We start from the raw sequence: 27,345 nt of genomic DNA on the forward strand, positions 1-27,345 counted from the left end.
TTAATCTAAGTAAGTCTTTTAATAATATTTTATAAGTCTTTTAATCTAATTTTATATTTTGGTGTATTGCTCCTTATCGAACAAAATAAATTGATTCTCTTATCATGGTTTATATCTTTTGCAATGTTTGAAAGTATTTTAGATTATTATGTTAGATGTTATTTATGTAGACCTTATATGCAGTACAAAAATGTCTTTATTAAAAATTTTCATTTATAGGAAAATTACATTCAACATTTACAAAAAATGATCCTTAACCGGATCATATTCGTTGTTAGAACACAAAATTTATCAACAACATCTTTAGTTGATTCTCGCTTATGTGCTCTTTGTTGCAGTTAACAGAACCAGTTTGATAACATTAACAGAGTATGAATCCATATAGGAAACATAGACTTATTAAAATGCATCCAAACTAATGAGAAATAAATAATTATATGTGTGTGACGTGAAATGTCTTTCATAATCAACACCCTTTTCTTTAATATCGTTTACTTATAAGGAATATTAATATAATTCACTATGCTTATTTCACAAATCAATTCAATATCTCCGATGTAATCACTTAAATAATTTTTTACTACTAGTATCACTAACGCAATAGTCCTCGCGTGTCTTAACCTTATTTTCAATATTGTCTATGTTAACAAAAGTCTATCAATTCAATAAGAAAAAAAAGAAGGAAGAAAAAAGAAAGGAAATAAAAATCCGTTTCTAAATGATTTCGCGGATTAGAACGTCATCATAGAGAGTAGAATTATGCGTTGAAAATATAGGAAAACACTCTTGTCGGGCTTGTTGATACATTAATTACAGATTATACGTAAATTCTTGATGATCCTTTATCTTGTAAAAACGAATCTGACTTGAAGAATTCGAAATTCTGCAACTTAGTTAATCCACTGTTTTTTACGACGCATCCAAATACTATTAGGTTGGTAGCTTTGAGTTGCGATGTACCGTGAATTTATGCATCACTAATGACGCTTGGAGGGTACGTATAATTTCTCAGTTCCTTCAGGGACTACTAGACGAGTTCACTCTCCTCTATTCTTATGATAAAATGAACACAAGTTAGGCTTGTTCTTTTCGTGTATCGTGCAGCGAGTCATTGAAGTTCTTTGAGACCAGACCTTACTGATAAATCATAATGATCTTTCAGGATCTGGTTTAGAAACCTTCATGTCGAGGCAGTGTATTGTGACTTTTTTGCCCGGTCTAGCTGTCGCGATCTAGGGAATCCAAAGTATCATTACTGGATGAATGAGTCAAATCACTCAGTTCATCCAAGTGTTTCTGCTTCTTGCGTACGTTCCAATGCAAACACTCTGCCAATGAATCGAACCAGTCGGTAATTTGGTCCGCAGCACAAATGCTGGGCACTGGGTAGATGGATGTGGTTACTCTTAAGCTGAAAATAGTAGAAAAACATTAAAAATATGTAAAAAAAAAAAAGATATATGATATGAAAACATGATAACAGTGATAAATAGTAGCAGATGAAGCATCGATAGTACTTTCAGCTTGCAGTACAGCTAACGTCTCGTTTCTAGGAAAATATCATATTCTCTCAGCTATGTAAGTTGATTTACATTCTGGAAATCTGAGAAACAATCAGTTGTAGCTGTAAGGAAACTCTCCAAGTGAGTTGAAACCAAAACCATGAAATTAAAATCTCTCTTCATGAACCCGAAACCATGGAAACATTGAAAAATGAAACGTACTTCAGAAGGAAGAACAAAATTCAAAAATGTATGAAGGAATGTCGTAATAAGTTGCAATATTTTAGAAGAGCTCGAATTTTTAGAATTGGTGAAGATAAGAAAAGACAAAGTCTTATAGTATTTAATAGTAGGACGGACCTGTCCCCGTAACGTAGCTCTTGTTGATTGCGACCATCAAAGGAGACGTAAGCTGTGCTACAGTCCCTGCTGTTAGCCATTATCTGTAATAACAGCCAAAAATGCAGAGAATTAAATTCAGAAATTAATTGATCTTTACCTATCACCGTGAAAAAGTTCCTGCCTATTTCTGCCATCGAATGATACCCATGAGGTGTTCCTGCTATCCGGTGAAACTGAGATCTATGATAGAAAAGGACTTTCAGTTAATCTTCAACAATGGAGCATGATATCTTTTAACAATTGTTTTTTCTTTATCAACAGAATGTATTGGGTTATGACAAATTCATTCTGTTCTTACACACATGTTGCATATGTCGCGATAAATATAAAAACAGAATGAATCTATGTTACAACTTAGTAAGTCTAATTGATGGTATGTAGTGTACATTCTCCAGAATATATGTTGGAACAATGGTTCGAAAATTTGTTCAGAGGATAACAAAGCAGCGCATGGTCTGAGAATGCGGGCGATATCCACCAAGTTTCCTTCTATGGCAACGTCATAAAATACTGACACCACTATGATAAGGAACCTTTAGTGACCCACGCGGAAATACTATTATGTTAACGCTACATTAATTTTTAGAATCAGAGTTTCCTAGCTACAATGATTATAAAACGTTGAAACGCATTTCCCTCAAGAATTGGCTCACATCCAGAAGCTCTGATTTTAAGAATTCTGCAGCACCGTGATAGCTTCAAATCTCTGATTAAGACTCCTCCTCTACATTATAATAAACATCGACTTGTATTGTACAATTGCAAATCTGAATTTACGTAACTCTACGACTACAGTATCGACTATCACTTTGAAGTTTCTCGATTCTAAAAATTCTATGATACTGGACTGTGAAAATCTAAAATCTCTGATCAAAACATTTCTATAGAATCTCTCAATTAATAAGATAGAATCTTCTAGAATAGAATCTTCCAACAAAAATAGATTATTGCAAATAAAATTTCATGGAATTCTACGATTACAGACTAGTAATCAAATTCTCGTACTGTTACGAAATTTTTCCGAATTTACGTTATCGATTCTTTTTAGCAATTCAAGACTTTTTGTACCGAAACTTGTGTTGACTATAAAAGGTGTCTGGCACATTGGTAGGATAGTGAAAAAAATTCGGAAATACCTTCAGCTCGACGCCAGCGGGCACAACGATCGGTCTGAAGGACAAAGAGTGAGGGCAGATCGGAGTGATCATAATCGCAGGTACTGAAGGATGAATCATGCTAGCTCCAGCCGCAACAGCGTACGCGGTCGACCCGGTCGGTGTGCTTACGATCAGGCCGTCACCCTGCACACTGGTCACGTGTTTGCCGTCGATGAAGAGGTCGATGTTCGAGAGGTATGGGGACGGGCCTCGATCCACGACGACCTCGTTCAGCACCAGCAAATTCGTTGGTGGTTTCGCCTCCTTATTTTCTTCTCCTTTCCTCATGATGATGCATCTCAGCCTGCTCCTCAGGGTCAAGGCCGCGTGGCCTAAAGACAAGACAAACGATCGTCAGATTTATAACCCGCTTTTTATCACATTGTCAACTATCAAGCACAGCTCTCGGGTGTTAATAGGTTTTCAATAAGCAACTTAATTATTTCATATGATTTGTTTCTTGTCTATGCAAATGTTTAGAAGAATATATCGAAGAAATAAAGAATATTAAATGCTAGGCTAACTTGGGCGGAGAATTGATTTAATGATGATGTCAATGGTTCCAGTCATAAATATGATGTTAATAATAATAATTGCTATATAATAAAATGATCAACACGTTTATTTTACTTTTTGTATTTCTCTAAATCCTTCGTTTTTTGTCATGTTTTTAATGTGAATAACGAATGACCACGTGAAAGAATTGCTAGCAATGTATTGCACAAAATATATCAAGAGTTGTGCGTTTTTGTTAAACATTATCAAGCCTTGCGCTATCAACAAGGAGGAAAGCAGGAAAATAACGAAGGACGTAGATTATCGCTATCTCTGAAAACATCGTTGAGAAATTATACGTGCTTACCTTCTAGTACATTTGTTACTTGCTCCTGGAAATTATCGAACTCAAAAGGCGTGAGAAATCCTAACGACCCAAGATGAAATGCCATGACTGGTGGTACGGATTGTTGAAATAATAAACTAGCATATAAAAGAGTTCCATCACCTCCCAGGCACACGATGAAGTCGATACGATCCTTGAATAAAAACATATAACAATGATATATATAATATAAAATAATACAATAGAAACATATTTTAATTATTGAGAATTAATAAGAGCAAAAATAAACGTTTTATGGCGGCTAAAAATGATTACCTGAAGGTCATCCGTGCCATCTCTGAATGTTTGTAGCCTATCCCGAACCTCCTGAAATCTGAGGTCCCTAGCTAAGGCTGGATCTTCCAGAACAGATGCCTCAACGAACACTACCATCCGTTTTTCCTACAAAAACATTGAAACATAAAATTTCATGGATTTTAAACATAGACAATTTAAAAATGGTCGCTGGCCTTTAGATAAGTTGGTCATTAGATTAAAAAAAACGCGTAACCTCGCTTCTACAAGGAATATATTACAAAGTTATGTGACTAAGAGTAGATAAATGTATGAAAAAAGTCGTGCAATCACGTGATTCAAATCGATAGACCAGGGCACGAGCTCAGAGTCTTCGCAAAGAAACTAGTCTGACTATGATTACACAAGTGAAAGTATGATATCGTCTAAATAATGTATGCGGACGTTCGAATATAGTTTTCCTCTTTGTCCAGTAGATCTGGTCATCGATCTCAATTTATGCACAATGACTTGCACAAAAATAATGATCGAACAGACAAAGAATCGATGGAATTTTTTCGCATGAATTATACAATAGACATACAGAATGGTCAGACAGGAGAGAATAATACTTACTTCTATTAGCCACGTGACCAGTTGTACAAACGGTGGCAATACCGAGTTATCACGGACCTTCTTGATGACTAGAACAGTAAGTGGTGGTTTATACCACGTCAACCTCTGAGAGGCTGGATCCTGAATGGTCCTGCAATAAAATAAACGGCAAATTTGTTAATCGAATTCTATGAAATTCTAGAAGATCGTTCAGACGATCAATATTATTGCCGATATTTAAGGGTTTCAACATTGTATTGACAATATTCGTATACGAATTATCTAAAGATTCTCTAGAGTCCAGAAGGTCTCTTCTGAAGGATAATGTTGAGATAATTAATATGTAATGTCTATTACGTAGGATAATTTAAGTACCTTAAATATTGGCGATGATATTGACAATAATATCGTAGACACAAAATATTGGCAATGATATTCACAATAATATTGATCGCTTAAACACTTCTTAACGATAAAATATCAAGAGATTCTTCTGGAGGCTTTATTATTACAAAACTTTAGTCTTAAACATGACATGGTGTAATTAGTGATAATATCGACAAGTACTCACGTAGAAGTTTTATGCTCTGATTGATAGGAATTTTTTACATTTCAGAATGAATTGGACTTTTATACCTAATGAATATTGTCAATCTATAAAGATACGGTGGGTTGAACTCTTTAACATACTTTACGAGCTACCGCGCGCGACTCGAACTCTTTTTAACACTTAGCCAACCGAATAGGGAAACCTCCCTTCTGTGAAGAACATCCCTGCGTAAGCGAACGGGAAGATCTCCCTTTTTTACTTTAGAGACGCGTTTTCATTTTTGTTGTTGTTGTTATCAGTTATTGTTTATCCGAAATTGTTCCCAATTAATTGCGCCACTTTTTCTACTTTTATAAAGTATAGTATATAATAAAATACACGAATTTAGTGGTGTTAAAATTAATTAAAAAATTACACTATCAGTTATGACTAAATAAAGTTATAATCGAACGATACCACACTGTAAAAAGATATTAAAATCCATTATGAATTTGTAATGTCACGTTCAAGTCGTGTTATCTATCTTTAGTTATCTTTAATGTTTTTAATTTTACCCATATTATTTTATACTTTTGAAGTATACTTTTAATTTAATCTTTTGGATAGACAATATGTGAAATCGTTAAATAAAATCATTACTGCAAAATATAATTAACCACTTAAATAATTTCTAGACTTCTTTGTTTTTTAAGTAATGAAGATTAGACCTCGATACTTGGAAAAATATGCAGTGGACAGTGTATGGGTTGGCTTGCATAGGAGCGCGGCGGAAACGTATAGCTCGCTGTGGCGCGCGGTTGGCTAAGTGTTAACATAAAGGTAATCGATTGCAAATCTTATCAGTAAATTAGGGTCACGGGGATCAAATGTATGATTATGTATATATTTTATGATCGAACGCGGTCATTGTCTTGATTTTATATCGTTCATTACTGCTACCGATTCTTGAAGGTCCACGTCAACAATGTTTTTAAAAACATTTAGAAAAAATGATAAGATATACAAATGAAAATAATGTAGAGAAACTATTTCGTAGGGAATATACTTGCTCATTACTCAACAGAAATATATAATTTAATATGTAATTTGACATATAATTTCTAATTGTGGTAAACCGAAAATTCACTTCTAATGTTTCCACTTTTCTGCACTGAGTTTGTTGTGTAATTTTTAAAGTCAACTTGTAATGTTTTTATTTTTCTGTGTCGAATTCGTTGTGTAACTTTTAATTGCCAAATCACATAAGAACAAAAAATTCTCACTGATAAGTAGTCGCGATAGAAAACCGATGATAAGTGTCCACAGATGTGCGTGACTAAAGCGAAAACAGACGTAATTCTTGATTTGGTAATTCACTGTCAAAGTATGAAGTTTGTCAGACCTACCTGATTGATCCGACCATGGTGACACTACACTGAGAGTTGTACTCGTACTGAACGTGGACTGAACACAGCGCTACGTATTTTAACGGTAAACAGTTGGGCGATGCGCAAGCGCACTAGACCTTTCATATGCACGTGAGAACATCGTGGGGCGTTCTTATATGCAGAATACTTGAAATGACGCGAATAACTGATACACGTGCATGGCTTTATTTGTTACCGTACCTTCATCAATTTCATTATTATTCAGAGAAATTTCATTAATTTAAAAAATATTTAATACACATTAACATTTTAATCGTTCAATAATGATCGTAAAGTTCAACTACGATTTATAGTCTTTGGTTACATTTATTGAGATATAAAAAGTAAATTGATTGAAATTTTGACATAGTAAACAAATATCGCGTGCGAACAAATTTATAAAAAAATTTTTAATTGATCATTACAAAATTTTATACGTTCGATTTATCGATATGGAATATAATTAGTTAAACAATTTTGACAGATCGACCTTCATACTAATTGTATGTGTATGTAAATGGATGAATCGTCTTAATTTTCATATTAAAAGTCCTTGAAATAAAAGCTTATCTAAGCACACGAATCGTGTCGATTTACGTTCAAAAGTAATGATATGCTAAAAAGAATCGTTAATCGACTTCTTTCCCATTTACGCACATAAACTGTATATGTTGAGTAATCACTAAATTATTATAATCATGTTAATACGTGCTAATTTTAATTCATGAAATTTATGAGATTAAATATTGTTATGTAAGGTTTCTGACAATGATGTGTACAAAACATATCCAGAATCAAACGCAGTGCATAGTTGTTTCTCGATACTTTCGTTGCATAATGTGATTGTCACAATGACAGCAACATTGTTAACATAATATTACTTGAGAAGATCGAGATATCCTGCTTGATACTCAACTCTTTCGCTAACAACGTATCTCTTGAGTTTATAAAACCGCTTTCTACTTCACACTGGCAAAACAACGCTTAGGTTCGCTTAAGAAGTCATTGTCACGGATAATTGGGTCAAAATACTCGCGTGCAGCATAGTTTTTATTTGGTACGATCTCTTTTGCTTCGTAAACTCACCTTCTAATTAACCGAGACGAAAAAAAGAGCAGAGGAAGATACTTTCCAATTTCGTATGATTTTTTAAACTTTTAAATTATCGAGTCATTTCACAGTAAAGTCGTTCAACATTATACATATACAGTTCACATGCATAGCACGAATAACATTAAAATCAGATAAGGTTTATGATAATCAGAAGAATTGTAAATGGAATTATGAATAACTATGAGAAAAGAAATAATCGGTCGCAGTGAGTCGGGAAGCAACTTTATTTTACCGTATCAATGTCCAATATTGGATAGAATAAAATGATATATTTGAAAATTCTGCATTTGGTCGACAAATAACTTTCTAAAGTAATAATGCAATATTTGGCACCAAATTTTTGGAACTTTTCAATGAAAGAATTTAAAAATTATCAGGGCATTCCTGCCCTTTTAATTTAAAAATTAATATTATTAATTAATAAATTATTATGTAATTTAAAAATTTAATTTAATTTAAAAATTCCGTAATAATTTATTAACTAATAATATTAACACGTTGAATGCCATGGGATTAGGTATTCCCATGGTGGTCACCGGTGACCGGAGCACCAAGAAGAGTTTTGAAGAGAGAAGAACAAATGTCAATAAATATAAATTTTTTATCATTACCATCGTTACTACAATGGTGTGACGAAATTAATGTAGTATAAAACATATAAAAATAGTTTTATTTATACATAAAATATAGATCTATTATGTGAGCCTCTCCCCCCCCCCTCAACCATAAACCATCCATGAACAATAACCCTAAGGAACGTTTCGACTTGAAAGCTATTTGGAAACAATTAAGGGCCTTGAGAATAAAGTAGTAAATGCTAAGTCTTATAACTTTAGGTTCTTTAGGATTATTGCAGGTACCCATAGGTATGTCTTAGGACATAATATCATAGAACAATTATTTAGCAACGCGAAGAAACAATATGAGGTAATTGATAATCGCAAAAAAATAAGTGAATCGAGCGAAATTGCACTATAGCGTTATGGGGAGAGGGGGTTACCGGTGACATCAGTGAAATAAATTCATTAATGATGATTATATACAGTAACCTATCTCTTGTAGATAATATTTCAACATTATATGTATCGCATAATAAAAACTTCATCGTGGTGCCACGGTCAAACCTTGCAAAACTGGCGTGACATTCAACATGTTAATGGACCGATAAATGACAAGTTGCAGATTATGGATTTCTACCGAACAATTTTACTATTTTAGACAATTAAACGAATTGTGATTTGTAAAATTGACGCGTAGAGTTTACACGCTTTATTGTTATGCAAAACAATCTATCAACACTGATAAAAAAAACTGATAACTGTATCAATTCAGGTATGCAAGAAGGCCTAGAAAGGTAGAGCATAGCGCCAGAAAATAAATAATATATTATTCCTCAATAGAATTGACAAAATTTTTACATTTTAAAGTTACATATGTATATTATATTATTTATGGAATGATGTAATACATATTTTCGAAATTTATATATGTACTCACATGATCATTGCTGAATTCTTCATGATGCGCCCGCATGGCCCAAATTGTTGTATGGGACTAGGTGCATTTAGACTTCTAGTTCTCCTGCAAATAAAAAAAAGACCGAGTAAATAAACAATTAAGGGCATCGTTATGACAGTCACGAAGATTTTATCATTCTTATCTAATTTATCAATTTTCCACTTTCCATAAGAAATAACACAATTCTGTTATTATCGCCTTAAAACGAGAAGAGATCTCTATATTTTAATTATCTTAGAATTTTGTTATTAATGAAATCTTTAACGAACTAACAAACAAGCACTGACGTCAAGACAGAGAATTAATCGTAAATATTACATGAAAAAAGATACATTTGCATGAATGACTTGATACATGATAATTGAAATAGCTAGAAGTAGCGGTGAAAAAATGGTGGGTAACTAATCGATGACATAGTGAATGAGATTAAATCATTAGTTATATAATATCATTAAAAACTAAAAACCGATGAGATCCTTGAAAACTGAACGGCCAATATATTATAATAGAAGCGGGCAAATAGACATGTACAATATACACATATATGTGAAAATATTAAAATGCAATATTCGAGTACATGAATATTGTGTTTCCTTTTTCAATTCGACGTAATGTATATACATAATAAATAAATTAGACGGTAATTGCTTCACGTAGAAACTTAACAGAATTGCTAATTCATAACGTTCATAGCTGTGACACAAGATTATAAATCTTCGAAGAAAGAACAGTGTCTACCTGAGCACTCTGCTCCGTGGAATATTATCTGCCGATGATGTGATCGATTCGTTCCTAAGACGATCAAGTATATCGCAATTAAAATGAAAATGGTCATTGCACTGAATATCCAGTAAAGGTGAGACTTGGTCTGCCATTTTGTAAGACTTTTATCGAATTAATCAGTTCTACGTTAAATTTAATTCCTTTCTCAGATCTTACATAGAAAAGTCCATTTAACTTATCTTCTAGCTTATTCCTTATTCTTAGCATCGATATACATATACACATATAACGTTATTCAGAGCAGAATACAATGTTTAAATATTCAGTTGGATTAGAAGTGTTCCACTCTGTTGTTCCCCTAAATATGTAGTTGGCGTATAACAGTTATATCATTTGATGAAACTGATATATCATTCGATACGGCTCGAGTAACCGCTAATAGCAGCAATTTTTCTTCATGATAGAGTCGACGCAAAAACCTTAGTAAAAGCTTAGTCGCAACAGTAGGATATCATTCACCTGGAAACATGAAGATTCTCGAAACGTTGCAAAATCGTCTTTGTTTTGCGGAACTATGCAGTCATTAAAATCCGAAGGTCGGCTAATGTGAAACTAATGTGATGTCCCCTAAGCGAGTTACCAAGAAATAGTAAGATTTACTCTCAAGGGCGCGTTCTTGCTTTGCATCGAGTCTCTCTCGTCATATCCTTTTCTACTAATTTGCTTAATATCTACAGTATAGCACTGGCAAAATTATGTGTACGATGAATAAATTAACGGTTCTAAATGATTTTGTTCGGGATTTGGAGTAACCGTCCGTTTATGACTCGGACAATACATCTGTCCTTTTTGGGAAAATCCGGATTTCTTACCTTTAACCTCGTTAAAGACCTAAAGAAAAGATTCGGAAACAAACAAAATAACAGGATATGCGCCCAAGAGACTATACAGTTACAAGATTTGAAAGAATAGATTCCCTTTCTATAGAAACCATGGTACGAAGGAAAACCAGGGGGCGGAGAGTTAGTTTATAAGGACCAGACAAAGCTTCTTGAGGAAGTCTTACAACAGAGCGTCATACTCTTCATGTTACTCAACAATGCAACTAAATTAACTAAACATAACATTATTCTGCATCTTAACTTGCCAGTGATTCTCTTCGTGTATATTAAAGAGTGCAAATAAATAAACTAAACGTACTACTATTCGGTATCTTTACTTCGACCTTGAACGTTAATCTCGTTCAAGTTTCGCGATATCAACCGATCAGTTGCGCCTGATAATCGCCAATGAATTGAGAATTCGCAACAAGTTTTACGGCCTTTCTCTTTTTCGATGAATTTTAATAATTAAATCTGCAATGTACGAATTATTTAGCGGCGACGATAAAAGATTTTAATTTGTTAACTCCGAACTCATGTTGAAAAATCCTATTCAAAAAAACGAACCATCAATAACCATCTTTCGTGCATTATTTATTTCAATTTTGTTAATCGACGCCAATGATTCTATGTGGTATAGAATCGGCGTCTCTCTCTTAATATTGTCGAGAGATCGAGAGATCTCGAAGAAATTCACTGTTTCACAAACACGATCAAATTTTCACATCACTGTCACCGTCCAGGACCAAGGGAAGTGATATTAGTCACAAGCGTAGCATTATATATCAGCGAACATTTCTCTCGAAGGCAGTAACTTTTTAGAAAGGACCGAATCCCAAGGTGGCTGCACGCAGAATGACGATCAGATCGGAGGTAGCCAACAATTATGGGATTCTTTCCACGGAACCGTCGGTATACCGTAAACTTCACGGTTCTTGTCGACACTAACACTAACGTTACGTAATAATATCCAATTATATCATAATATATTGTCTTATCTTTCAACGAATCTTCGATAGCACGCTTCTGTATAAGCGTGTAGATCATAATGCTGTGTCATTGATCTCAAATGAAGACGGATACTCGAACCATTAGAACCTAAATTATTTAGAAATCAAAGACAAAAATAGTAAAATAAGAAGCAATCTTTACAAATTATTATGAGGATCTTTCGGACATCATTAGGTAACTTTTTCCTCTCGGTTTCACTCGGTCCAACTATTCGACACACAACTTTCTCTCAATTGATTGAGAAACTCGAAGAGAGAAAGACAAGTCTCAAGAAAAATGAACACGCTGGATGAGAAACGAAGGAAGAAAAGAAAGAAAGAGAAAGAGCCCTTTTGTTCGCCAACAACGATCACGTATCCCTAATCGTGGCTTGGCCCAGATTGCCGTGCATGGAAAGCTTGCAAAACACCATGATCGATTTTCTTTCCCAACCTGTTGTCGGCTCTCTCTTCGACTCTGATCTGTTAAAGGAGAAAACGATCGGCTCACGGCTACGTCCGGTTCGGTAATCGATTGCATCGAACGTGAATTTCTGAAATTCCGAATGCGACGGTTGTAAACGGGGCCGCTATTGGCGTGTAAAGGCTTACGGGAGACCATAGGGCCATCGGTGACCGACCTACAGGCTGCGAAAAATGGAATGTATCTGGCGAAACGTGAACGCGTTCTCTCTCACAAAAGAAAGGAGCAACAGAAAACACTCCCAGTGTGCCGATTCCAACAGGTATCCGACCTTTTTGTACGCGTGTGCGAAACGAGGTGCGATGCGTGCCCCCTTAATGATGCCTACCGCCCGCCTCAACGTCATCCTTCTACTTGGAATGGTCTACTGCGTTGCCATGCGACATAACCTAGGACAAACAGTCCCGTTCCTTTAGATTTAGACGGTGGAAAGTTTGAGTATAATGTTTGAGTTCACAGAACGTCTTTTAAAAATATATATGAGTCACTGCAGTTTAATTCTTATTTACATAAACGATTATAGTTTATACCAATTAAATCACAACTTTTTGTGATCGTCTTTAACTTTAATTCCCTGTTTTCGTGGTCAACGACGAAATTATGCAACGTTGTAGTTCTATAATTTCTGTATCGGTTATTTTTGTTAATTAATCGTTAAACGCTATCACGCCTGCATCACGAGCCTCTGTTACATAAACGACAGATTGCAAAAAGCGAACAGTGTTTGATATCGGCACGAGCACATGTCGCCGCACGAGATTTAGGTTAACCAACACCTACCTCCAGTCCTACCTTAATTCAGCGTCGTCCATGTTGACCGATTTGCAAAACAGACGCGCTGTTTCGTCGAGGTTCTCAATGATGTACACAGAATATGTTCAGATATCAGAGAAAAGGGCTTGAATTGATGCAGGCACGTTTCGTTATTAAATAAAAGTTAATAAATAGAGGAAGCTCGTTGACGCTACGGGCGGGTCGACGCTGGCGTCGCGACGCCTGACGTACGCCACGCATGCTCTAACACTATGGACCAATCAATTGCGTACCGGATATACGCTTATGTTCTGATGATTTTATTTAACTACTTTTACGCAATTTCGAGTATGAAAGTAACAATGTGAAGTTAACACAGAAACGAAGCAAAAAAGATAATCGAATGGAGTATTAAATCAGTTACATTATATTATACGTATTACTTCATTAACAGCCAAATTTGCATTAACATAAATTGTGAATGTCATTCACAATGTTTTTTAATCAATTTATGTTGATGTAATCTGTTTTCTATTTTCAATTTATGATAAATACATTACAATTTCTTTTCTTGAAAATTTATGATATCACACAGTAATCGTAAATGTATATGTAATTATTACTTAATACTTCTTCACTTTTTCCAGACTGTATTCATCGATTATTCGACAAAATGTATAGTTTATACGCCAGACAAATTGTCAGTTTGCACAGGCGTCGCGATGAAGTGTCCCTGACTAACAAGAATGTTGAGCAAGCAAACTTCGCTCAAGTTTCGCACGAATTGGAATCGGATTACGCGAGGTCCCAGTTTAATTACGAAATTGAACAGCTATATATGTACAGGTTTCATGATAGTCGCGCTGTACCATTCGGTTTACTTTTCATTTCCTTTCCAACAAAATTCACGCTCGCTTTATATACATAATTATATATAACAAAAAATTATTCTAATTAATTTAATTCTTCATAGTTTGATTTGCCTTCTACATAAACCTAAGATTAAAAAATTAAATAGTCAAAAATAAAATTAAATTTCCGGTACCGGGAATCGAACCCGAGCCTCCTGGGTGAGAGCCAGGTATCCTAGCCACTAGACCATACCGGATTTCATACTACTTCACGGGAAAATTTCGAAATTTAAGGAGATCCTAATTGATTATTTTATATATTTTAATCAATTAATTGTAATTAAATTGTTTGCAATCACTAGTTCACTACCACTATTCAAATTTTATCCTAAAACTAAGTCTCATATTTATCAATGTTTTATCAAATTTATTATTCTCGCGTATTTATCATTCTTTATTAAATTATAGCAGTCCAAGAAGGAATTATTTCTCCATTCCAATCTTTCAAAGGGTCGTAATGTAATTTACTCACGGCCAAGTACCGGAACGTTTCCTGCGACGCATTTTCGTATCCTTGTCGTAGTCCTCGAGGAAGGGCACGTTCATGCATGTATCGTCCATATCGTCCCCTTTATTCCTGACGACACATCGCCAATCGAGCATTTCGCTCACACTTCGACGTCTCTGTTTATCTCCCACCATGTTTATTACCCATGTAACATCTTTTTATCTCGAATAGTTTTAGTAACTTCGTGCTGAATCATGCATCTTATTGCATATTTTCAATAATTTGCCAGTTTAAACATTTCCCCGTCGGAGTAACACATTTTACACAAATCAAACATTTAATGGTTTCACGCACATATTCAACACTTTAATAGTTTTAATATCTCAATAATTGTTAAATTATTTTTACGTTCCTTTGTTTTATAGCGTTTGGTACAAATTTTACAGCGATTTTTGTGAAGTCATACACACCTCTGACGATTTTTGTCACACGCGATCGACCATGACGGATCTCCAATATTAATCAACTACCTATCACGTGATACTTGATTAACGCGCCACTTTCGAACGCCCTATGAGGCACCGCTTTCTTTCTTTTTTCGTTTGCGCAACGAAGAAGATTATTATGCCAGCTTAGACTTAACAAAGAACGAGTTGGAATAAGGAAAAAATTTGTTAGATTGAGTTTAGTTGATATTACTTGCACGCTTATGCAAATGAAACTTTGCAGGCGTTGCGCAATTCCCACTTGTCGCTTGTAAGTTCGCCACCATCTTTTATGCTTGACGTGCAATTTGCACAATTTTCAACGTTCAAACGAATGACTATTTTTTCAAATATAATAAGCAATGACTTTTTTTTGGCACAATTTCCATAAAAGATTCAGTTCTTTCAATTCAGAAAGATTGCACTTAGGAGTAATTAATGGACCGTTGAAAACATTTGTATTATTCATCGTTTTGATTTAGAATTTATTAAAACGTCTACCTCAGTTTATTTGTTTGGTAACGATCCGTTTTCTAAACTGGTAGTATAGTAACAGCAAAAAAATGTTATAAATATTATGCAATATATACGATACCTTATTTTATAATTTATTATCGTATCGAAGGTTATATGTAGATCTCAAACTTTTATGTAAATATATATTCTGATGGATGCGTGTGAATATAGAAATAAAATACATGCATAATACTCATTTTAGTAACAAAAATTATAATAATTACGTATACACGTAGGTCGTAATTAGGAATCTTCAGATCACTAATATAGTTTATCTTATTTTTTCAAACTAACTTTAATTTGATATCGATGGTTATGTCAATCGCAATTAGGGATCGATCGCTCAAACAGACAAGAATATCCTATTTTAAATTGTCTCCAATTTGGTATTAAAATTTACATGGATTGCGACGAGAAATCGGTCAGTTTTTCGAGATAATTTTCCTTGATCGCACAAAGTCGCTCGTCGATCGTTCAAATCGCGAAATTACACACAACTATTTTTAAAAGAGAAAGCATACTTACAAGGCCGGGAATTCTAGCTTTTAAACGTATCGTCGCGAGTAAAGAAATGTTTGCGCGAGCGCCTTCGCTCGTTTGAGATACATGTTCGCAAATAACAGTGCTTCCTAGGGAGACATTTTGATAGAAATCGAACGCGTCGTATAGAAACGAGGTCTAGAAGCCGGAATTCTCATTCTGGTGAATGAAACGATCGCGTAAGTGCATACGATATACAATAACGAGCGTACCTCGATCGACGACTGCTCCGATTTCACTGAGCAACCAAGACTGTACTGGCTACAGCCTCTGAAGGCACTTACGGCTTTCTAACTCACACACGTCCCCACCAATCTGCACCAACTATCGAATGTACACGCAGTACACGATAAAAAAAACATGTAGGGGAAGTGGCGATGGAAGTGTGTTCAATCGTGGCCATCAACATTTATTGTAATATTATTCTGCGATTGCAAAGCTTCAGCAACTTCCAAATTTTTATTGAAAGGGACCTGTGGTACGATACATTGAATATTGATTAGATAAATGAATATTTGATCGTAATTGCTAAAATAATTCATTATTTTATTCCATGATTGTATATTTCCTCGCTGAGTTTCCATTCGCAATAAATTTTCAGAACGATTCAGTGAATGTTGTTAATTAGGCCCTTGCGTTTCCGCAACGGACCCTAACAAATAGCAGACTGTATTGAATAGAACATTTTGGCGATAGTAGCAGCATAGTACAGTCGGATTGTAAAATTTTAAGTTCAAAAAAACCTCTAAACTGCACTTCTTACATTAGTAAACAAAGATCTTATTGGGTGTGATATTTCACCAATTTGCTATTTGACATAAGTCAAAGAGTATATCGTATATAATGTGTTTAATTTTGTTTAATTATTGGTTATTATCAAAGTGAGATTTTCTCATGAAACTCAAGTTAATTTGTTTTCAAAGATTCCGAGTTCATATGTACGTACTTGTTGCTTTGCGCCTGCGTTCCATATGTTTTGCTGAAACTTTCAGATAACATATGCACTTAGATACCCTTTTCACGACATATCCCTTTGTTCTCCCTTTGTTAAAAGAGAAATGCTTGAAAGAAGAAAGGTTCCTTTCATGTCTCGGCACTAAGTTAAGCTAATCGCTAATCGTGGTAAAAGCGACAATGAAAGGCGAACGAACGATTAACTGGTTCATTTTCAAAGAGAGACCTTACAGCTGCTCGACAGCCTAAATCGAATTGAACTCGACCTATTTCTATTATTCTTTCTAGAATCTAATAGAATTTTCGATTTTTGATTTATCATATTAACAATAGATATTTACACGTATGTATGATGTCCAATTTTATCTATTTTCACTTTTCAACGATCAGTTTTATTCATTTTTTGTTTAATAAAGAATCACATCATATTATCCAATTCTACAATGGTTTCTACAATTGTATATATCTTTAGATAGAAAGACAAGCTCCAAGAATGAAATTTCCTTTCCTTTCATGTCCATTGTTTTTTCCTCGATTGTTTTCCCTCCGGCGTTATATCTTGATAAGAAAAACCGCAGTCGACTTCCGGTCGTCGACTTCGTAAGTACAATACTGTTTATTTCTGTCGCCTATTCTGTCGGACGGTTTTGAATAGACTAAAATATGTGTATACCGTTAGTTTAAATTTAAGAAGACACGAAAAAATAAAAGAAAAATTTACTCGATATGTTGCATTTGTTTTCACACAAAGAACAACTTGCTGTCGATTATTCATTTCGATCTACTCTGGAAGTAAGCAAATCCACGTATAACTACTTGGCAAGCCTTCAATTTCGATTTTCATGAAAATGAAGCCTACAACGCAATCTTGTTATTTTTGGTTTTCGTCTTATCTTGAGCTGTAAAATTTCCTTGACTTCGCTTGTAACAAGAATTTAAACCCACGGTGTATATGTCAATAAAGCTCCATCGCGAAGAAAATATTTCTCGCGAATACGAGGCGCTCCATTCGATGCTTCATCGATTGCATAATAAACAGTGGTACGTTCTGCGAGAATATATATAACAAGCAGGTCGTAAGGCATAACTGTAAACCAGTTGCGTGTAATGCAATTATGGTATGAAAGTGATCAAAATTTATTGCGGCCGCCAGTGCCGGCGTTGCAAAACCGATGGGGCGAGAAACAGAGTGAAGTGTCCCGTGGAGAAACAAGCGTTTCATCAGGGCCGTACCGACTGTACCATTATTTCCACTTTCTTCTCGATATGCGACTAAAAATAATAATTTATGCTTTTTACGAAATGTTGCTTTCTGTTAAGATACTTTAGATAAAGATAGATATTTTTGATACATACAGTGACTTATGAAGATATTTAAACACTTATCACATAGAAAGTGTATAAGTATAATATTTTATAACATATAAAATATTTTGATATTTTATTAACACTGTAATGAAGCACAATTGCCATGATTATATTGGTGGAAATTAAAATTCGTGTAAATGAGGAACGACAGAGGATTGAAGGAATGAGAATTGAATTGTTTATACAGGTGTGTCTGTGGCGATTGAAGCGCGTAAATTAAAGTAGTTTTATGGTGTCACGTAGAAAAGCTGTACATGCACTATGTGAATCGTCGAATAGGTAATAGTGCCATTTGAAAGTCAAATAGAGAGAAGTTTGAGAAATTCGTGATCTATGTATACTAAAAGTTACCATTTCTATTTTATTTATAAATTTAGCTTTCTGTGTGCTTAGTATTATTTAGTATTCTGTATGAATCATAAAGTGGATAATAGAACTGCTCGAAAACTGAAGAAAGAAAATTTTAAAGAATTGGAAGTTTCATTCTTAAATATAGCTTTTATACTGTTTGAATCATTGAGTAGTTAATAGAATCGCTTGAAAAATAAGAAGAGAAAATATTGAGAATTGTGAGATACTGAGTCAGAGAATTATGGTTTGTTATTTTGTTGTTAAATATAATCTTCTTTAATACTCTACATGTTCAAGAAAAAATCTGCCTGCGACATTTCTATAATAAGATCTAACAGACGAACGCTTTCCACAGGAAGATAATGCTCGGACTTATTATTTTATGCATTTCATGAAATAAAATACTTTCTCGCGGAGGAATACAAAACTGGTGGCTTGAGAATGATATTGTGGTTAACAGTGAGGTTACATCCTTTTAGAAACACGCTAAAAGTGGCGAGTAAGTGGAAACGAACGTACAAGCGATCATCGCGTTTCCCCCGGTTAAATTGCCACGATGAGCAGGAAAGTGGAAAATTATGCAAATTTAACGAATGACATCGCTTACAATTGAAGGAAAATGTGTTATAAAAAATGAAACTGAATGAAATAAAATTGGGATTAATTTTGAGGTATAGTAGAACTAAAAATGACATATATTGTTCACATAATCGAATTTCTGTGTAATCAAAATCAAAATTTAATGTGAAGGAAGACTATTTATTTTAAATTTTATATACTTTAAAATTTTAATATACCAGAAAAATAAGAATTAATAAATTCAATATTATACTGTACAATTCTCTGACATACGGTAGAATTAATGTTCAATATATCCTGCTCTATAAGCGAGAGCATAGTTGTGTTCGACTTCTGATCATTGTATTTCTGATTGTTTTTGTATTTTCTAATTTTGTATTTTTTCAAAAATTCTATATTAATCGTTTATCTATATTAATCGTAAAATATAATCTCAAAATAGTAAGATAGCTGATACCCAATGACGTAAGAAGATCGTAAAAATTCAAGCACTAAAATATGCATTTTCATTTCAACGGTATTTATTGAAAATTTTATGCAACTGTATATATGTAGTACTTTACTACATCAGATTTTATACATACTTACATATACAATACTGTATATACAAACTTGAGCAAAAATTCTTCGTATAGAACGATGAAAGGTTATTGCCAATGTTTATATAATTATTTTGTAATTCTAGTATTTCTAAATATAACAGTATAAAAATACTTGGAATTTCATGACCGTATCTTCACTAAAGTAACCTACGCGCTACAAGAAGCACTGTTGGTGTAGTGGTATCATGCAGGATTCCCATTCTTGCGATCCGGGTTCGATTCCCGGGCAGTGCAAAGATTTTTTTTTTATCTTTGAGAAAATATTTTTAAAGAAATATACATATGTCCTTCCAATATTGTTTATATATAAATAATTTAATGTATTAAAATCATGACATATTAATTTTTTCTTAAAAGAAAATTACTTGACAATTTCTACCACTACACTTGCCATTTAAATCCATATTTCTACGTTCTAATGTTAAAATTGAAAGCAATACTTCATATCTTTCATCACTACTACACTTACTATTATCACTTTTATCACTTCTATGTTCTAATGTCAGACTTTAAGCGAAAATATTCGAATAGAATTTTTAGAGTAAAAACGATGACTGTTATCAATTTCATTTTCAAAAAGTTTTAACCAGTATTTCATAGCTTTTATCACTACACTTGCCAGTTAAATTCGTACTGCTATATTTTAATGCCACGTTTAATGCAAACATATTCTACTATTCTGCGTTGATTAACTTCTGCGGATTAACTGAAAATACTTTGATCGTCGTTATCACGGTAATTCGACATGAAATTTTATCCGCAATAGCCCGGTTAACTTGGAGGATTTGTTTTATTACCGATAACAGTACCATACCTGATAATTTTATCGATACTTGAATATCGTTTGAGCAAAACCGCCCTACTCAGCACACTGCCACTACGTTGCATCACTATATAACGGGTACCACTATACTGAAACGACTCGACAACGTACATTTTCGATCGGCGTTTTGCTGAACAAAAAAGAAAAACAAAAATTTCCAATGATAAGACGGAACCTTAGCGATAACCCAACAAACATAGATAAGAACGGAACGTGTTCGTGTGCTTTACCAGTGCGTTATGATTTTTGACTGACTTGAGGACTCTGAATTCACAAGCCACTGTCCCCTCCAAATTTATTCTCAGTTTCCTTATCTTTCTATCACAAATTAAACACGTGATATATAAGTTCAAAGCAACTATGAGTTGGTCATAGTCGTGCCATATTGACTCGAACGTATTCTCGAAGGAAGACGTAATTTTATATTACAATGTAAGTATCGTTATAAAGGAATTAACTCGTCATTTGAATGATAATTTCTTTATTTAAAGATACCTTATCTTTTAACACGTACTTTTGTTTTTATAAGAAATTAATTATGTTATATTTACACTTGTAATACTGACCTAACTGAAATTGTTTTTGTCTTTATTAAGATAATTAGTTCGTATAATCTGAGTAATATAGTAATAGTTCATGTTCAGATAAACGAATTCAATCGGTAGAAATTCAATCATCTAAGGACTGACTAGAATTGAGATCCAACAAATGAAGTCATATTGCAACTTTTAATTTCATAATTATGAAAGTTTCTGTAAATGTTAAAAAGGCAACAACCGAACTAACAGTGAACAGATTAAAGAATCTAACCTAATCACGAGTATGTTTATCTAGCTAATGAACAAAGCTTCCAATCTGACGATAGGTTTATTGTTAGTCTTATCAGGTTTCATGTTTATTTTATAAACATTCACTTATTTTAGTATGTTATCAAACATCATTCGATGGACTTTCCGATTTTCCAATAAATACGATTATTACTAGGCTTGTTCCAATTATCTAAGAAAATCAATTGGCACTAATTCGTGACACATAACTTTCAACATTTCACTAATGATATTAATTGAATTATACAAGATAAACTAAGAATAAGTGAGACGAATCTGTATTTTTTTTGTAACAAAATTGTCGACATGCTTTTTGGGTATCTTCTTACTTGGAGTACGATATAAAATATCTTTGCAGAGAGATAACCTCGGCTAATAAGATATAAATTTATCATCTATCGCTAATAAAAGTTACCGATAATTAGCTACTAGTTGATTTGCTTTTCTATAAAACTTTGTTTACTATAATTATGAAAAAAAGGAAATCATCGTTTAGTTACTCAGGTACACATAAACTGACAAAAAAAAACTATTATCGCCGAATGGCGACAATGACATTATGATCTTGAAAATGATAGTAGAGTATCAACAAATATAGGCAGATCGATCGCGATCTCGATCCTGCATGCAAGTTACCATGCTTGGGTAAGTTACGTAGTAATCATTCGCATTCTTTGAATAACTTTTTACATAAAAGCAGAAGCATTATTTAATCAACATTTTTTAGTCTACATTTGTGAAATATTACAGGCTATTTACTTAAATATTTGTTGATTTTGTAAATAGTAACACGTAAATGTATATTCTCATGTTTGTATAATGAGATACTTAAAAATATTGGCAACTTTTTCTTTTTTCAATAGGTGGTTCACAGTCCCATCAACTATTATAATATAACAGTTACTATAATAACACAAAGAATTAATTTGCATCAACTATTATAATAGCTATTATAATAATATTAAGAAATATACATATGTATATTATGAAATAATAATACAATACATTTAACGGTTAATTAAATGTTCAGCTATTCTAGATGAAACTACGTAAAACTATTGTTTTTAGTTGATTCAACGTTGTTTTATAACGAGGAATCGTAACGAGGAATCGTAACGAGGAATATGATCTTTGAACCAGTTTGACGTCGATGATTGTAAATGAAAGTAGCTAGAACGACTGTGAATTGGATTAACTTTCTTGATCCGACAGGACTAACTTGTTCTCGAACGCTTGGAAACCAGTATCCTCAGCGCGTGTCAATTGCACTGCGAGAAAGTTCCTTCTAAGGCTCAAGGTTAATTTGCAACATTCGGTCGATCGAAAGCTAGTTTCTTTTTTAAAACGGTCACGCCAGATATGAAAAGCTACACTATGCTTCATAGTATTTAGCAAATAAAGTGATCGTATTTAACAAACAAACAGACACAAACAATTCGATGAAGAAACTACTATAACGTATCTAAAACTGATATAAAAAGCTACACTATGCTTCATAGTATTTAGCAAATAAAGTGATCGTATTTAACAAACAAACAGACACAAACAATTCGATGAAGAAACTACTATAACGTATCTAAAACTAATCTAGAACTAATTAGAAAGCACATGTACAATAACAGACGAAACAAATTCCATGCATTAAATTATAGAAATATTGAAGTAACATCGTGCAGAATGCTAAAGGAGGAAGGGAAGCAACTCAGGTTAGGAAGCGTTCTCGTGTGTGTTACGAGAAAGCTTGTTTCTTTACGAAAACAGGAACAAGAGGAATGGATGTGCATTCCAAGCAAAAACTCAAACATTATAAACGTATACAGTGTCATGATATGAGTTTCAGATGAGTTCAGATAATTTTTGTATTTTATGTTGCAAAAGCAATATATAAAAGAATATTGATTAATATTTCGTATAAAGACATGGTGAGTAAATAGAATACCAATACATATATATAGCAAAATAATATTAATTATGTTTCTTTATTTTTTTGCTGACAGATAGTGGACCCATTTGGATTCTAGCAGAATTTAAAATATTGCTTTTGGAATATAAAGTGAAAAATCTGTCTGGCCGAAAACTTTTGCACATCACTGTACATAAACGGTGCGTTACACATATATCTCGTTCAAGATATTACAGAACACAAAAAACACAAAAGATCATACAAGGACTCTTTTGTCATGCTGATGGCGCTAGTTACAAGGACAAGAATGTTAAAAAGTAGAAATCTGCGTTACCTTCGCGGTTCCACTGCCTCCAAGTAATCGACTGTTAACTCGCACCGCGTGTTGCTTCAAGAGAAAGAGAAATGGTTAGATATCAGCGAAGAATAGATTAGTCAATTAACATGTATGAAATTCTTAACATTTTGAAGAACATTCAATGTCAGCTGTTTCAAAACTGAATCATAGAAATTTTATATTTGTACGAGAACAATAAGTAAATAATGTATACATGCAAGGAAAGTTAGAAACATTGATATTAAAATAGATATAAAAATGATTTATGTTATTCATTCCGTCTGCTAATAATATAGAGATCTCATTAGTGTTTGAAATTAGGCTGTGGGTCATTAACAAGTGTGTATATCATTTGTTGATAAACTATTGATTGAGCGCTGATTAGACATTAATTGGATATCAATAATATGATAATTCTAATATTATGGTCACGATGTGCGTGCATTTATATGTAGCTTTCCATTGTATGCACTATTCCAAAATAGAGCGCGTTGTTACAAATAAGAATGGCAAGGTTTCGGCCTTGGCCTGGATCGATTAATTCATTTCTGTGAAGGGTTTCGATCTAAGCTTGTAGTACGTAGAAAGTATTAGGACTATAAAAAAAAAGAAAAGAAATTAAGATATTTGATAGAAGATAAACATCTTTGTTATGATTTTCTGTCATATTTGAAGATCACAGATAAAAGACATAATAAGTCTACTTTTATTGGTTTTCTGATTTTAGAGCCAGTTAATTATTAAAAGGATGTATGTTAATATGAAATATTCGAAATGAGGATAATTAGAATTTACAAATTTTCATGGAAAACCAAAAAACCAATATTTAAGTGGGATAATATTGTAGAATATTATAGTTAGCCTCGTAATTGGAGCGAGGATATTCATGCATATATCTGAAAGTGTGTACAAAAGTATATTCAAAGTAAACTATACAATATTTAGTAAGTGAAATAAACCTCTGATTGAGTCTCATTTTTTTAATTATATAATAATAATACAAATATAAATTTGCATTGAAGTCCTCAGTCTATTTATAAAGGCCACCATCTTTTAAATGTTCAAAATCACAAAATCACATATTTAGAAAGAAAATAAAAAGTAAATAAAAATCTAAAACCAAATAAAAAGACAATTTTGAACTTGGTTGAACGTATTCATTGAATATTGGCTAGTATTCTTACAAAAGGTAAAAATATATATATAAAAGAAAGGAAAAAATAAATCATGGACGACGGGTCAGGAGTTGAACCCGAATCAATTGCTTGAGAGGTAAGAATGCTGAGCATTACACCACGATAACATTTTGAAAATAAAGTCAATCTCACATTGTACCCTAATGCTTAATACAAATTAATCGATATCGTAGCGGGTTTGAGTATTCTTTGGCCTTGACTTTTACACCAACTGTAAAGAAATTTCGTGTCCATGGATGTCACGGCCGTACCGCACAATCAATGAGCGTGTCTCTTATTTTTAACACGTCTTCTACAGGCGCGCTCCTTGCGGGTCCGATAGACGTGAGTGCCAATTTATTTTCGGCCAGCCGGTTCTATTAATTATACACGCGACAAAGATCAAATACTATTACGATACGCGAATTAATACGTGTAACAAACAACGCACATTATAATCGATGACGTAGATTCGCACACGATTCATGAAATTTAAATGATATTCCATAATTGGAACAACCTATCGATCCTAAATTATAGATCGTTCTTGAATCGATTAAAGTTCACCAATCAATACATAATCGTAATTTATAATCAAACCATTTCTCGACTTTAATCTTGCGTCAATTATTTTAACAGAATATTAATTGGTTAGTTTAACAAGATATTGATACGAACACTACCTGAACGTTTGCTGTTTATCGTGCATCTTGATGACAATCGTTTTTTTCGGAGCATTTTCATCCAACTCCAGATCCACCATTGCTCTAGCCAACTGTAGATCTCTCTCATTCATCCTGTTCAGCTTTCTATTTTTTTCCTTTTACTGTATATCTATCACCGTGAAAAATAATTGTTGGTGTGGTGTATTTGATTGGAAAGACAACGTTGACGGATGCACTATGAATCAGCAGAGGATCTAGTTGCGAGAACTACACCAAGAGATGTCTCGTTGCGTACTGAAAGCGAACACTCACGGGCTTAACTTTATCGAGGTTGTAACGCCTATGGCTGCTACTCTAATGGAACCCTCTTTCTCTTCCCTCCAACATACGTTTCTCGCCGCTCACCGAATACATAATATCCTCGTGTTAATACCGGCCGTACAATTCTATTATCTTCGGCCGCAGTCGCGGCGATCTACTCTTTCGCGATACATGCTTAGTACAACCGTCTGTTCCACTTTCGAATCATCACTGTACTTCCCGCTTTATTCCCTATTGGTTCTTCGATTCTTGTCCGGGCGTCTACTCACTTAGGTGATCAGAGACAAAAGAATGGTAGATGACATTTCATGGTAGTCCATTTGTTCAACGGTAGTTCATCGTCTGCGTAATATTCTTCAGTTGTGTAAAGGCATAATGGAAATTACTTCGCTATGAAATTCTGCGCTTTTGTCTAGACTGCTCGTTGAATAATGTAAATAGAGGTTGTGAATGCTTTTCAGACGATGCAGTTTTACAGCAGACGATGGTAGGCTTTAGTGTTTGATTATTTTCAACATTGACAATTCCATATCAAAATATGTACAATTAATTATTTACAATTATTGAAGTTCTTTCGAAGAAGATATCTCGAAATTGTTTATCTAATCACGTAATTAGAATTTACTATTCTACTTGGATAAATTGTATTCAATTTTCATAGGACTGATGCAGAATGCTATAAATAATTGTTGTTGCAGTTTTTATATTTCTAACTTGCTCAGATAATATTTTACTATTTTTAATCTATTTATTTAATTAGATATGGTTCTGCATTTTGTACCTCGTATATGATTTTATTGTATATATTCATCAGATAAAATGTGTTTCTATATCCATGGCTTCAAAACTCTAAAAGATTGTTCTTTATTTTATGCTAGATGGCGATATTCCTTTCTTCTTATAGTTCCTTTCAAGCTCAGTCGGTAAACTTCATATTGTACGTAAAAGAAGAATTTTGGTACTCGTGTCAGTCTTTTTTTATAAACTTGAAAATCTGGTGTCAACTTGAAAATATGCAAGACATTTACTACAAAACATATACTTAGTGAAAAATTAGTACACAATGTGAACAATAGTTTTAAATGTAAAATTAATGCTAAAGATGCTTTCATAATTGGTGTCTGTATATCATGGTTCATTAATGTACTGAATAATTGACTGTTTCAATAGATGATGATTCTTGCGAAGTGTAGTGTTTTCAATGAACATCTTATAATTTTTATATACGTTTTAAATTTTACCAATCAGTGATTATTAATTGCGATAGTCTTGTCTCGTTACAGTGCTAGTAAGATTTCAAAATATTTGTACAATTTACATAATAAAAGTTTCT

The 27,345-nt window shown here is 33.5% G+C and overlaps 1 protein-coding gene, 1 long non-coding RNA gene and 2 other non-coding genes across 12 annotated transcripts in view; 2 read left to right on the top strand and 2 right to left on the bottom strand.

Annotated features, from left to right (window-relative positions):
* LOC132913274 (uncharacterized) overlaps nt 1–27,345 on the top strand; it is a 343,670-nt gene that overhangs the window by 271,205 nt on the left and 45,120 nt on the right. The window lies entirely within an intron of this gene.
* Nucleotides 174–25,865, bottom strand: LOC132913632 (NAD kinase-like). 9 transcript variants are annotated; one of them, XM_060972094.1, is made up of 9 exons: nt 25,710–25,864; nt 23,849–23,902; nt 9,357–9,440; nt 4,812–4,941; nt 4,218–4,343; nt 3,924–4,095; nt 3,041–3,393; nt 2,002–2,084; nt 174–1,411 (listed from the first exon to the last, which is right to left on the bottom strand). In XM_060972094.1, exons 1-9 carry the CDS (start codon nt 25,820–25,822, stop codon nt 1,219–1,221), a joined length of 1,308 nt encoding a protein of 435 aa, XP_060828077.1. In that variant the 5' UTR covers nt 25,823–25,864; the 3' UTR covers nt 174–1,218. The 9 variants fall into 9 exon arrangements, with proteins under 9 accessions (XP_060828077.1, XP_060828075.1, XP_060828076.1 ...); XM_060972092.1 differs by lacking the exons at nt 23,849–23,902; nt 25,710–25,864 and adding exons at nt 14,591–15,203; nt 16,320–16,438; XM_060972093.1 differs by lacking the exons at nt 2,002–2,084; nt 23,849–23,902; nt 25,710–25,864 and adding exons at nt 1,863–1,945; nt 14,591–15,203; nt 16,093–16,221.
* Trnae-cuc (transfer RNA glutamic acid (anticodon CUC)) lies at nt 14,244–14,315 on the bottom strand. Its single transcript has one exon. It is a non-coding gene; the product is annotated as a tRNA-Glu (tRNA).
* On the top strand, nt 20,125–20,195 carry Trnag-ccc (transfer RNA glycine (anticodon CCC)). Its single transcript has one exon. It is a non-coding gene; the product is annotated as a tRNA-Gly (tRNA).

The sequence above is a fragment of the Bombus pascuorum genome, chromosome 13 (assembly GCF_905332965.1).
Source record: "Bombus pascuorum chromosome 13, iyBomPasc1.1, whole genome shotgun sequence".
NCBI lineage: Eukaryota > Metazoa > Arthropoda > Insecta > Hymenoptera > Apidae > Bombus > Bombus pascuorum.

Excerpts from the sequence above, each read along its gene's own strand:
- LOC132913632 (XM_060972092.1), bottom strand. The coding sequence starts at position 14,760 with ATGGTGGGAGATAAACAGAGACGTCGAAGTGTGAGCGAAATGCTCGAT. Across the intron at positions 4,942-9,356 it reads AAGAATTCAGCAATGATCAT|GACCATTCAGGATCCAGCCT; the intron begins GTGAGTACATAT and ends ATTTTATTGCAG. Across the intron at positions 2,085-3,040 it reads CCGCTGGCGTCGAGCTGAAG|ATCTCAGTTTCACCGGATAG; the intron begins GTATTTCCGAAT and ends TTTCTATCATAG.